Raw genomic sequence first — 14,529 nt, 5'->3', positions numbered from 1 at the left:
GGTCTCTGGACTTGGAGGGGTGCTTCTGAGAAGCCCCAGATTCAGCCCAGAGGCTCTGCAGGGTGAAGGCAGAGATGCTGGCATGAAGGGAGCAAAGGGTCAGGCAAGCAGAGAAGAGAAGAGAGGAGGAGGCTGGGGAGAGAGCGGCGCTGGGCTGCCCGGGTTCCCACAGGTGCTGGCACAGCCAGGGCCTTGCCTCGATGAGTTCTTCCTTGGACGTGTACTCTGAAACCACCACGCTCTCCCCGTCTGTGACTCTGGTGAGGCTCACGTGCAGCTTCCCGGTGGCAAACTTGTAGGAGTCCTCGGGCAGGACGTCGTACAAAAACTGTCGCATCATCTTTACCATCTTACAGGACGGGGACAGAGGGCCCAGGAAGGACTTCTTCACCTCAGCCAGGCCCTTGTTCAGCACTCGGAGGTACTCCTCTGTGGGGGAAATGGGCGGGAGACGCACCATCAGTCAGCAGTGCAGAACTCACAGGGATCTCCATGACGTCACCACTGCATCCCGCAGCTCACAGTGACAAGGCCTGGGATCCAGATGCCTGGGGGACTCAGGAACAGGCCTGCCATTGTGCACAGGACAGAGGCACGAAGGAGGAAGTCCCAGGTCCCCCACAGGACAGACAGCAAACAGCTTCCCCAGCCTCCTGTGTCCACGCCTGGGGACTGCCACCAGGCCGTGTTTCTGAAAGTCCTTATTTGCAAACGCAAATAAGATTGAAAGTCTTTACCAAGCGACAAGGGCACTTGCTTAGAGGCCACAGACCTTTGGCAGGCCTCACCCTCACTGAGTAGCAGAAGATGGCCTTGAACTCCTGATTCTATTGTCCCCCCAATAGTCCAGGATTACAGTCTGCCCCGCAGGCTTGGTTTAATACTGTGCTGGAGAGAGAACCCAGGGTTTCGTGCATGCTGGGCATGGACTCTGCCGGCTTAGCTGTTGCGGGAGGTCCTTCTGCTCCTCCAGCCTATAGCCGCTGAGATACCAGCCCCTTGGGGCGTGGTCTCTCTCCCTTTAAAAAAGCGGCCACTTCCCTCTCCTCTCTCTCTTCACTACCACCTTATTAATCATAATTCCAAACTGGTGTGGCATTGTTTGTGACTTACACCTTCACTTAGCTGTAGTTCCTCCATGATAGCCAGCTTTTTAAATTTATTTTTATTCGTGTGTATGTATGTGCACATGTGTGTGTGTGTGGCCACAGAAGCTAGAAGGGAGTGGTGAACCCCCTTGGAGCTGGGAACCATCTGACTTGACTGCTGGGGACTGAACTCATGTCCTCTTCAAGAGCAGCAAGGGCTCTCAACCATCTCTCCAGCCCTCAAATATTGCTGTTTCTTGGTGCCAGGGATGGAACTCAGGACTTTGCACAGGTTAAGCCTGCACTTGGCTGCTGAACTACACACCGGTCCTTACGCAAACGTCTCATGTGGAAAATTTTGCTTCAAGCTAGAGTCATGAATATGGAATAGGGACTTGTGTAGTCATGAGCTCTGCCATGGGAGGCGGCCAAGTGGAGGTTGCATAAGCACCTTTGTCAGAGCCTTATCAACAAGATCCATGCGTGGGCAGAGGGGCCGAGTCTTGCTGACTCGCAGAGCCCAGCTTTCTGAGGGCCTGGCCGTCGATCCGTGGCAGACACACTGAGAAGGTGACAGATTTGCCCAAAGTCACACATGACAATTTGGAGACAAAAGGAGAGTTTCTTCCTGTCACATTTTAAAGAGCACAGATTATACACCAGTCTAATCCCGGAGAGCACTCTGCTAATGTTGGGGTACCATTGCACAGATAAGGAAACTTAGGCAGGGAAAGCGTCTTTCCTGAAGCCATACAGGCAGAAAATGTTAGTTTAATGTTGTTGTTTTGTTGTCTTTTTCTGACTCCAGACCATCCCTCACCAACACCCATACTACACCTGCATTAAGTCCTAGGGACCCCATACTGGTTGTGAACACACATCACTCATGATCCTTCCTGGGCAGAGGAGGCCTGGCAGTTTCACAATTATATCCTTACTGCGCTCAGGACAGGCGTGAGCAAACAGCACTTCCCTCTGTGGGGGTGGTGACCAGCAGCAGCAGTTAGACCGGACACGTGGGCTTTGGTGAATTGGTTTCACGTGGCCCAGGCTGGCCTCACACCGTGTAGCCAAGAATGACCTTGAACTCCCGACCCCTGTTCACTCCACCTCCCAGTGCACGCAGTCATCAGATGACGTGTTTAAAAGCTGTGTATTATTTATTACGCACACGCCTGGACCAGCTGCGTGTACCATGTGTTTGCAGGTTTGCTCAGAGGTCAGAGTGGCGATAGATCCCCAGAACTGGAGTTACAGGTGGCTGTGAACCGCCAAGGTGGGCGCTGGGAATCAAACCTAGGACAACCGAGAGAGCAGCCAGTGCTCTAAGCTGCTGACTCAGCTCTCCAAGCCTGTCTTTGAATTCTACACAGGCTGACGGAGTCACTGACCTCGCCTTCAGCACTGCTTCAGCTTGTTCTACAGGTCTGGGGAGGAGCAGGCAGTGCCTGGGGACTGGAAGGGAATATGCTCTGTCACCGGAAGCACATCTGCTCCTGTGGGGACACGCGCCAAACAAATCAGATACAGGCAGACGTGTACTGCGGTCCCAGTACTCGGGAGGTGGAGGCAGGAAGATCAGGAGTTTGAGGATAGCCTGGGCTATAAGACCCTGCCTCAAAAAACCAAACCAAGCAAGACAGAAATGTAGAGAGACAGAGAGTCTCGGAATTCCTCTACCCAGAAATGAATGCCTGGTCTGTTTCCTTAGATGGCCTATTTCGTGTTTAAGCTCACAGGGAGCTGTGCTGAGTATTACTGGACGCACTCGTAAGTTACTGTTTAAACCTAATATATGCATGTGCCTTGCCAATAAACACCTACTTACGTACTGTTTACATGTTTTGGGGTGTGGGGTGTGTGTGTTGTGGATGCACCTCCCTTTGCCTGTGCGTGTGGAGGCCATGATCTCTCACTGAACCTGGAGCTCACGGTCTCCACCTGACCAGCTGGTCTCGAAAAACAAACAAACCCCCAAAAAACAAAAACAAAAGCACTAAGCCTTTAAAGGCCTGTGAGATGCCCAGTGGGTAAAGCCGCTTGCTGCCTCGCCTGACAGCCTGAGTTCTAGCCTTGTGACCTACAAGGCAGAAGGAGAGAACTGGCTCCTACGGGCAGTCCTTGCTGTCCCCATGTGCATGGACATCCACCAACAAACACTGGATTAGTTCCATTTCTGCTGCTGTGAGCAGACACTGTGACCAAGGCAACACATGGAAGGAAGGGTTCATTTGGGCTTAGGGAGAGGGATACGAGTCAGTCATGATATGGGCACACGGCAGTAAGCAGCAGACATAGCGGCCGAAGCTGAGGGCTCGCTCAGAGCCGAGAGGGAGCTAACTGGGAATGACTCAGGCTTTTGAAACCTCAGTGCCCATTCCCAGTGAGACACCATTTCCAGCAAGGCTACCTTATACCTCCTGTGCCTGCCAAACAGTTCAAACAACCTGGGACCAAGTATTCAAACATCTGATCTATGGGGGATGTTCACATTCAAACACCCACCCCCCCACACACACACAATTTTAGAGAATAGCCTGCTATGAGACTGGAGAGATAACTCAGTGGTTAAGAGCACTGGCTGCTCTCCCAGAGGACCAAGGTTCAATTCCCAACACCCACATAGTGATGCACAGCCATCTGTAATTCCAGTTCCCCGGACATTCAACGCCCTCTTCTGGCCTCTGTGGGCATTGCATGCACATGGTGCACAGACATGCATGCGAATACACACCAGGAGGAACAATAATTCAGACCCGGTTCTCTGCCCACACCCTGGATTCTCCTCTTTAGGACAAATTCCTAGAAGTAGGAAGGCAAGGTCAAAGGTCTGCACGTCTCGAGCATAACCTGCCTATTTTAACCACGGCTTCAGAACTAGAACAGGATTGGTTCTCAGTCTATGCTCACCCACCCGCTAGGGAGGGGTGTGCCGGGGATGAACAGCAGTGGAGAGAATGAAAATAGTGTTGACATTTCCAGGGTCCTTCCGTCTGAACACGGTTCAGTCTGGGAATCAGCTGTGCACCGCCCAGACACACACAGCCAGGGAGGGAGGGGGTGGCTGTCTGGTTTCTCTCAGCCTGGCGTTTGGTTCAGAATTCTCCCTTCCCGCTCAAGGCAGGCACACACCGAAAGGTCCCTGTCTTTCTGCGTCTTCTTGCTTCTCTCCTGGTTTCCGTGTATCTGTCCTCAGGGACAGACTGTCCTTCCCTCCTCTCTCACTCTTTTTCTGTCTTTTTGGTGATGGGAAGAGGAAGGGATAACTAATGTGGTTAAACAAGTCTCCTGTGGTGGAGAATCAGGCAGGTGTGATGGTTCATGCCTGTCAGCCCAGAGTTCAAGAGGTAGAGGCAGGAGGATTGCTTCAAAGGTCAAAACGAATCTGGTCTACACAGAAGTTCTTCAGCCAAGCTCCCATGGTGAGACCCTGTCTCACTCAAACAGTGAGAGAAGCAAGGGGGGGTGATGGAGAGGGAGAAAGAGAGAGAGAGAGAGAGAGAGAGAGAGAGAGAGAGAGAGAGAGAGAGAGAGAGAGAGAGAGAGAATGGATTAAGTACTGCCACTGCGTAGCCCTGACTGTCCTGGAACTCACACTGTAGACCAGGCTGGCCTCGAACTCACAAAGATCCGCTTGTCTGTGCCTCCCGAGTGCTGGGATTAAAGGCCTGTGCCACCACCACCCAGCCAGCCTTCACTTCTTTATAAGTCCTTGGCTTTCCAGCACTTTCTCCCATCCAGTGGCCTCTGTGGTGATTCCTGTCGTCACCTAGAGAGGATCTAGAGTCACGTAGCAGACAAACTCCTGGGCATGCGTGTCAGGGAAACTCTCGGTTGAATTCACTGAAGGGGAAAGATCCACTCTGAACGGGGGCAGCGCCCCTGTGAGGCCTGGGGTCCTGGGCTGCCTAAGAAGGAGGAAGGGAACCAAGCACCAGGGTCCACCTTTCTCCCTCTGCTTCCTGACCAGCTGGCTCAGGTTCCTGCCAGTCAGGATAGATGGAACCTCACACTGTGAGGTACTGTGCGCTCTGCTCAGAAACTCCGGGTTAGCTGGCTGCCCCCACCCAGTCCCCACTAGCCGCATCTACTTCTGTTCTCTGGGGGTGGGGGCTGTGAAGCCTCCCCCTCTTCTCGATGGCCTGTCAGGAGGCTGTCTCCACACAGGTGTTCAGGAGCCTCTCAAAGAGACTGGGAATCCTCCAGGGCCAACATCCTGCCACCCAGCCAGGCTCTAGGATGGTGGTGGGTGCTTGTGTTTGTCCAGCAGAGAGAACACCAAAAGAAAAGGGACTGTTTCTTGACTCCACAGTGAAGACGCCCGGCAGGAAGGTCACCCGGGCAGACAGGTAACAGAACTGATTACGATATACAGCGCCATACATCCCAGGCTGGCCTCAAACTTACTATATTGTCAAGAATGACCTTCAACCTTGATCCTCCGCCATGTATCTCCCAAGGGATGAGATTACTGGAGGAGGTACTATACTCAAGAATCAATTGTATTGACTCGTGTGGTCACCTCGGGCTTCATAAGTGCCGGGAGCTTCAACAGGCCATGAAGGCGATAGATGCGGAGCTGGGGAGTTGGGAACGGCAGTGTGAAGCCGCAGCGCCAAGTTACAGCTGCTCGGGGAGTCGTTGACATCTTCTGTGACCACACACGTGTACTGCAAAGCTTTGCCTCCAATCCCAGGGTCATACAGGCCATCTGGGCCATCGCTGGCTAGTTAAGGACCTTTATCCAACCTCAATTTCACTGTCTACAAAAGAAGGGAGAAGAGGGTCCGGAGAGATGGCTCAGCAGGTAGAGGCGCTTGCCACTGAGCCTGAGGTCTATCCCTGGGACCAACGTGGGGGAGAGAAGTCATTCGTAGAAGCTGTCTACTGACCTTCACCAAGCACGTGTGTCTTGTGTTCCGCCATGACCATGCATACACATACGTGCAACACACACACACACACACACACGAGAAAGTTGGTCCTGAAGGGACACTAGCCCACTGGAGCATGTGGCTCTGGCAGGCCTTGCCCTTCCCTCTCAGTCCCTCTGCCTCGCTAAAACCAGATTGCAGTCCTAAAGCTAGCCACTAAGATCTATTCCCTTATTGGCCACTTCCTCCTCCTGAGGCTGCCTAGCAAGGTCCCCCTATCAAAGTATTAAAGTCAAGCGATCAAAAGCCCCCTTTATTTCCCCTAATTAGCACACCCAGTTAAACACCTCATCCTAACACGGATTTCCCTTTATAAACCACCCCTTGCCTTTAGCCACGTCTGTCTCCTCTCTATCCAGAGGCGTCCTTTGTCTTCCAGGACAGATACCCCTGCCCCCTGCCTCTTGTCCCCTTCCCCTCATCCCCCGTCTCCTTTACCACCACATCCTAGCCCATCCTAACACAGACCTCCCCTGTTCGCCTCTTAAAACGTCACTCCTGCAAGCACGTGCTGCTGTTTCTCTTTCTCTGCCGGTGCCAGAAAGCAGCCGCTTTAACTTTCTTTCCTCATTTACTAAAGAATCTCTCTGTGAAAACAGGTGTTTTATGTAGTTTGGGCCTAACCCAGGGTCTGGGGAGGAAGCCCCCACTGTTTGGGGATCTCCTCCAGATTGTTCGCTTGTTTTTTGGTTTTTTGAGACAGAGTTTATTTGTGTAACAGCCCTACCTGTCCTGGAACTCACTCTGTAGACCAGGCTGGCCTCGAAATCACAGAAATCTGCCTGCCTCTGCCTCCGGAGTGCTGGGATTAAAGGCGTGCACCACCACCTCCCGGCTAGGTGGTATATTTTAAATGTGGGTAAAAATTTCTGCTTTGGAGCTAAGGATGTGGCCCAGTTGGTAGAGTGGTTGCCTAGCACACACGGAGCCCTGGTCCACTCCCAACACTGCACATACTGGGTGTAGTGGTGTACACCAGTGACCCCAGCTCCCTGGAAATGGAGGCAGGAAGGTCAGGAGTTCAAGGCTAGCCTCTATTGCAACGTATGTTGGAGGCCAGCCTGGGCTACATGAAATTCTGTCTCAAACAAAAGAAAACAAGAACTAATAACCAAAAGAAAAATCTACTTTACTGAGTTATTAGATAGTTTGAAAGTTCCCTGCCTACGAGACAAAGTAGGGGTTGGAGAGATGGCTCAGTGCTTAAGAGAATTGGCTGCTCTTCCAGAGGACCCAGATTCAATACCCAGCATTCACATGGTAGCTCAGAACCATCTGGAACTCTATCTACTTCCAGGGGATCTGACACCCTCTTCTGGCCTCCATGAGCACTTCACACATGTAGTGTTCAGACACACATGCGGACAAGACATACATGGACATAGTAGAAGCATGGCCCATGTCTGTGGGGGTACAGGGCCAACATCGCTCTTTAACGGGGGAGGGATAGAGGCTTAGTTTCAAAAAAAAAGTTGGGGGCTAGAAAAGTTACTGAAGAAGAAAAGAGATAATTTGATGCATGTATATGCTTTGATCAAGAAGTGGGAAATGTTTACCCCCTTCCCACGAGCAAGAAGGTCTCACTAATCCTTAGTATTTGATGCAGTGTCTGGAATCCAGGCAGACACTAGGCACTGACTACATACAGAGATAATGAATAAATTAGTGAACTTCAGAAATCAAAAAGGGACACTGAGGCCCAAGGAGACAAATAGCTATAAAAGATGACGCAGAGTTAAACCTTCAGCTTGCCTTCCTTTCCCCACAGAGAGGGCAAGGGGCGCTGGAGGCCGGCCCTCTAAGCAGCTGGATCCTGCTCCCGGGTGTGCAAGAATTAGGCCTGCTGTGTGGGATGGATCTAGGTTGGAGGATGGGGTTGCACACACATACTCACGCACCCGGTCTCAGTAGACTGGTAACCTAGCAACAGCCTCCATCCTAGCCAATCACAGTTGGCCAGCAAGCTCTCCCTCATATTGAGAAGACTGCTGAGGGGAAGATGAGGTGCGGTGGTCTCTGGGGAGGCACAGGGGGGCAGATTCCCATGGAAGCCCTGGTAAAGCTCAGCATCCCTGCACAGGGAACCTGTGAGCCCGAGACTCCTGTCTGGCTCCAAATTGCAGGCAGAAATCCCAGGTGTGTTTTCTCATGGGTCTGGCTTGACTAACTAACTACATTCTAATAGTAACTATTATTATTATCTTAATGAAAGTGGTTCACCCAAATAGGCTTTCCCAGCCACGGTCTGTTTATCTTCACACAGACAGCTAGACCCTAGGGACTGTGACCCTGGCTTATGCAGAGGCAGTGATAAAAGCATTTTGTTTTAAAGCTACGATGTCACTGGTGGAAACCCGTGGGGACCCCCTGGTACTGCCAGTTTTCAGCCAGAGGAGGTTTCATGCCAGGCAAATCTAAAGTGGAAATCAAGTCTATGAAGCAAGCAAACACATGGCTGCTAAGGGTTGAAGCCGATTAGTCTCGGACCCTGTGAGAATTTCCCGCCCCAACTTAGACAGGAAACCCCTCAAAATTCCTGGAAAAGGGTAGTTCTAAGATCCTGGGTCAGAACATTAGATGCAGGGAGGGTGGTTCAGGGGTCGACACTTGCCAGGAAGTCATGAGACCCCGAGTTTGGTCCCAGAACCCATATAAAAGCTGAGTGCACGGATGAGTAATAGTAACCCCGGTGCTGGGAGGGGGAGTCAGCTAGATCAGGCTCAGCAGCCAGCCAGTCGAGTCTAACTAGAGAGTCCCAGTTCCCTGTGGGGGAGACTGAAAAGAAGAAAAAATAACAGGTGGGTGGCTCTTGAGACAGACATCCGAGGTTGACTTCTGACCCCTACACACAGGTCCACATAAAAGCATGTGTGCGTGCACATGTATGTGCTGAAAGGCAGCCCCTCACACACAAACACCAGTCCAGTACACGTGTGTGCTGAAAGGCAGCCCCTCACACACAAACACCAGTCCAGTACACGTGTGTGCTGAAAGGCAGCCCCTCACACACAAACACCAGTCCAGTACACGTGTGTGCTGAAAGGCAGCCAGCCCCTCACACACAAACACCAGTCCAGTACACGTGTGTGCTGAAAGGCAGCCCCTCACACACAAACACCAGTCCAGACTCCATTTGTCTATTCTTCCAGGTAGACATTCCAGTCCAGGGTAAGGTTGAAGCTGAGTGGATGGACGGATGGATGGACAGATGGGTGGATGGACGGATGGATGGACAGATGGGTGGACAGATGGGTGGATGGACGAATGGGTGGATGGGTGGATGGTGGATGGACAGATGGGTGGATGGACGGATGGGTGGATGGATAAGTGGGTTGGTGGGTAGATGGATGGATAAGTGGTGAGTGGGTAAGGGTGTGGGTGGGTGGCAGATGAATAGGTGGGTGATAGCTGGGTGGGCACCCACTGTAAGTCACACACTGGAGTTAGCAGAAAAAGACCTTACAGGAAAACTCACACCTTCCACCTCTGCTCCGGACAAACTCAGCTGAAAACAAAAGCTCTGACCTGTGTAGTGCTTACGAGAAAGCAAGACAAAACAATGTTCCCAGATGGTAACAATCGCTGTGCAGAGCCTTCTAACCTCCCTGTTCTAGAAAACTGAGGTTGCAAGCGCATCCGGGGCGACCCCTGTGTGCACCCTGATGGTGCTCTCAGACCCTTGGGGTTGTGCTTGGGGTCTTCTGAGGATGCACACAGACCTTAGGGGACCTAGAACCCAGACGCGCCATAGAGCAGCCTCTTCTGCTGCCTCCAATCAATACAGACCCCCCAACAGCCTCCTGGGTTTTCGGAAGGCTCCAGAGCTCTGACCCAGAGAGCACTGTGCCCGACAGGGAGGCTGATTCTTCTGCGGTGTGCGGCAGATCTAGGAAAGTCACACACCGGCCAGATGACATCTGGGACCAGAGTGGGGGTGGGGATGGAGAGAGAGTGGTCAGACTAGCCTTGGCCTGAAGCCTTTTCCCTTCTTGCTAAACTCCACTCAGAAGGGCCACAGGAAAGCAAGCCCTGGAGTGAGTCACCCAGCCACAGGGACTTCGTAACTCCTGTTCTCAGGGTTGGCAAAGCTGTGACACCCACCAACATTCTCGCTGGGAGAGTCCAGGCTCGGCCACTACCTAGCTGAGAGCAGGCTAGGAACAGCAAGAACCGAGTGCCTGGTTATGCCGCGCTGGGGATCAGACCCACCTCCTGCCTGCGAGGCAAGCAGTCTGCCGATTGAGCCACGTCTCCAGCCCTAAGAATTACTGTATAAAGCCTTCTACGGTAACCGCAGTGTTAGGGCTGAGGTGGCATGCCCTTGGTCAGTGCTGCAATTAAATAGTGAGGTTTCCTGTTAAAACATTTTTTTTAATGGACAGGAAGGTTCACAGATGCACTATTCATAATAGTTCAAAGTAAAAATCAGCCAGATGTCCATCACCAAATGAGTGGATATATAGATATACTATACCTACCTGGTAGGATATTATTACGCCATTAAAAAAAGTTGAGGGCTGGAGAGATGGCTCAGAGGTTAAGAGCACTGACTGTTCTTCCAGAGGTCCTGAGTTCAATTCCCAGCAACCACATGGTGGCTCACAACCATCTGTAATGAGACCTGGCGCCCCCTTCTGGCTTGCAGGCACACGTGGAAAGAATGCTATACACATAATATAATAAATAAATAAATAAATATTTAAAAAAAAGTTGACTGGGGCTGGAGAGATAGATGGCTCAGAGGTTAAGAGAACTGACTGCTGTTCCGGGGGTCCTGAGTTCAATTCCCAGCAACCACATGATGGCTCACACCCATCTATAATGAGATCTGGTGCCCAGAACACTATATACATAATAAATAAATTTAAAAAAAATAAAACCTTAAAAAAAAAGTTGACTGGGGCCAGGTGGCGGTGGTGGCACACGCCTTTAACCCCAGCACTCGGGAGGCAGAGACAGGCGGATCTCTGTGAGTTCGAGGGCAGCCTGGTCTACAGAGCGAGTTCCAGGACAGGCTCCAAAGCTACAGAGAAACCCTGTCTCAAAAAAACAAAAACAAGCAAACAAAAAGGGCTGGTCCTGCTACATCCTGGTGAATGCTGATAACGTCATGCTGGGGAAAGAGGTCAGACACAAACTCGCGCACACGATACATGTCTCCTGCTATGTTAAAAACTAGCGCACACGATACATGTCTCCTGCTATATTAAAAACTAGCGCACACGATGATACATGTCTCCTGCTATGTTAAAAACTAGCGCACACGATGATACATGTCTCCTGCTATGTTAAAAACTAGCGCACACGATGATACATGTCTCCAGCTATGTTAAAAACTAGTGCACACGATGATACATGTCTCCTACTATGTTAAAAACTAACGCACACGATGATACATGTCTCCTGCTATGTTAAAAACTAGCGCACACGATGATACATGTCTCCTGCTATGTTAAAAACTAGCGCACACGATGATACATGTCTCCTGCTATGTTAAAAACTAGTGCACACGATGATACATGTCTCCAGCTATGTTAAAAACTAGCGCACACGATGATACATGTCTCCTGCTATATTAAAAACTAGCGCACACGATGATACATGTCTCCTGCTATGTTAAAAACTAGCGCACACGATGATACATGTCTCCTGCTATATTAAAAACTAGCGCACACGATGATACATGTCTCCTGCTATATTAAAAACTAGCGCACACGATGATACATGTCTCCTGCTATGTTAAAAACTAGTGCACACGATACATGTCTCCTGCTATGTTAAAAACGAAGAATCAGGTTATGTTAAATGTGTCCCTCTGAAGAGACCGAAAGGGGATCAGTGACTTCAGGGGACTTGGGGGAAAGTTCCTGTGGGGGTAATTACAGCGTCCTGAAATTGTCTGTGGGACTTGTCGCACAGCTGATGAACCAAACAAACTTTGTCAGGTGAGCCGCATGGTAAGTAAACCATGTACCGATAAAGCGATAAAGCAAAAGGCTTTTGTTTGTTTTTTTGTTTTGATTTTTTGTTTTTGTTGTTTTAAGGGGGGAGAAAAAGTTGTAGGCGTTAGGCCACACAGGCAGCTTTTCAAAGTGGGGTGACCTGGCCTTGGGCTAAAGGAAGAGTGCCTTAGCCATCCATGGGCAGCCTTCTGTGGCTCAGAGAGAGAGAGAAAGTATAGGCGTGAATACAGCCTACACTGCTCCTGGGAAATCATCATCATCATCATCATTATTATTATTTTTATAGACAGATGTAACAGGGCCCCAGACCTTATCACAGCTGACTCCATGATAAAAGGACCATTCATGCTGTAAAACTGGGCACTTAGAGCGCCATCGGTCAAAACTAAAACAAAGACCTAATCCATCAAAGTCCATTGTTCCCGGAAAGTCTCTAAATGTACTTGACCTCAGTTTTTAGCTTCTGTAGCTCTGCTTCTGGCTAGCTGTTCTTGCTAACTGAAGTATGCCCAACTCAGAACATGGTTTTTGTGCTTAGAAGCTCACCCTGAGAAAAGCCCAGGACTTCACGGGATTCCCAAACACCCAGTGTAGGCCCCTGCTGGCTAAAAAAGACTTTCCATCGGCATAAACCATGAGCAAGCAATCTTCTCTGGTGACTACCCCACAACACAGAGTCTCCGGAAGCCCAGGTTGGCTTCAAATGCACCATGTAGCAGAGGCTACCCTTCAACTCCCTGATCGTCCTGCCTCTAATCCTGGAATTATAGGCTTGCTATAGCATGGCAAGGCTTTTCTTCCACGTTTTCTTTGGGGAAACCAGGTCATTCTTTTCTTTTACGTTGGGGGGTGGGGGCACAGGGTCACAGGACAGTTCATCCATGTCTCTTCTTCTACCGTGTCCTGGAGGTAACTCGGGTCACCAGTCTGGGCAGCACGCGCCTTCACCCGCTGAGTCACCTCTCCAACCTAGCTAATCTTTCTTACTGTATTTTGACCCATGACGTCAGTCCACAGTCCGCATGCTCAGTAATGCAGGGAACACCAAGGCGGCCACCGGTTAGCTGGCCAGCCACCCTGCTTGGGCCTCCCTCAAAGCCAACTGTTCCTTTTCCTCAGCTTGGCCTTTCCCACCTGAAAAGCCCTTGTGAACGGAAATCCTCCTCTCTGAAGCTGTGACATCGGGGGCCTGTGCTCCCACCTTCTGGACACACAGGTTTCTCCACTTTGTCTCTGTCCTCCCACATCCTTGCTGGAGGCTTTAAATCCTGCCCAGCCTGCCTCTGCTGGCCCTGCTCACCCTGCAAGCATGGTCAGCTCCCTCAGGCAGTCCTGACTGGAGGACCCGGGCCACACTTCCTCTCGTGTTAGAGCTGCAGCCAGGCGTGGTGAGACTGTGGTCCCGGAACACGCAAGGTGCAGACAGGGGAACATGAGGCCAACGTCAGCCTTGGCTACATGGAGGCCAGCCTGGCCTACGTGAACCCTATCTCAAGACAACGGTCCGAAAGAAGGCTTGCCATCAAGGCTTTTTTTTTTTTTGAGGGAGGGGAGGCTCTTTCTGTCGTAGCAGCTGAATGGGTGGGGTTTCTAGACCACTAAATCTTTATCCTTTGATAAGAAAAAGAAATTATTGGGGGGAGGGGTGGGAGAGATGGCTCAGTGGTTAAAAGCACTGACTGTTCTTCCAGAGGACCAAGGTTCAATTCCCGGCTCCCACATGGCATCTCACAACTGTCTGTAACTCCTATTCTAGGGGATCCAACACCCTCACACAGACATACATACAGGTAAAACACATGCACACATATATATTACAAATAAATTATTCAAAAAATAAGAAATTACTTTTGGGTTGGGGAGCTAGGCCCTTGGCGCTAAGCCTGGAGACCTGAGTCTGATTCCTGGCACCAACAGGGTGGAGAGAGAGAACTGACCTCCACGGCTATGTCACGGTGCACCCGCACACATCCACTCACGCACTGAAGAAATGGGTGAGGGAATTTTAAATGCCCTATAGAGAAACTGCTTTCGAACCACAGGAAATCTGGCAGTGTGAAAACGTGTCCCGCTTCTGGCCTCCTCAGAAATTCTAGAACCCCGCTGGTTGTCATGGAGACTGCCTCTCCTCAAATAAACTGAAGCGTGGACGGTGACGTCATCTCCGATGACAACCAGGCAGGGTGCTAAGTGCTTTTGCTCTGTCTTCACACAGGGTGAGGTAGACCCCCACCAGAAGGTGGACCCTCCACAGCCTCTGCTTCCCCGGGGATGAAGCATGAAGCAGTTTCTGGTCAGAGAAGCCCTGAACGGGAGCAGCTCTGAGAAATAAGACTGAGCTTCAAAATTTGCTTAAAAACAAAAAAAGACAGGGTGCCAGTGGGATGGACCAGCAGGCAAGGTGCTCGCTGCCAAGCCTGAGGGCCCGTGTTTGATCCCCGGGACTGTGGGGAGCAGAGGACACCCTAAGTGAATAAAGTTGAGAAATGAGGGCACTGCCAGGTCAAAGACCCAGTGCCTCAGCCTGATTCCTGGGACTGGCAA

The 14,529-nt window shown here is 50.9% G+C and overlaps 1 protein-coding gene across 1 annotated transcript in view; it reads right to left on the bottom strand.

The window, feature by feature from the left end:
- Pnpla1 (patatin like domain 1, omega-hydroxyceramide transacylase) overlaps positions 1-14,529 on the bottom strand; it is a 38,597-nt gene that overhangs the window by 15,739 nt on the left and 8,329 nt on the right. Inside the window, exon 2 of the mRNA XM_075979706.1 lies at positions 197-429. Within this exon, the coding sequence (XP_075835821.1) occupies positions 197-429 (233 nt within the window). The remainder of the gene's footprint in view (positions 1-196; positions 430-14,529) is intronic.

The sequence above is a fragment of the Microtus pennsylvanicus genome, chromosome 7 (assembly GCF_037038515.1).
Source record: "Microtus pennsylvanicus isolate mMicPen1 chromosome 7, mMicPen1.hap1, whole genome shotgun sequence".
NCBI classification, from domain to species: domain Eukaryota; kingdom Metazoa; phylum Chordata; class Mammalia; order Rodentia; family Cricetidae; genus Microtus; species Microtus pennsylvanicus.
This window is presented reverse-complemented; position numbering and strand designations above follow the sequence as displayed.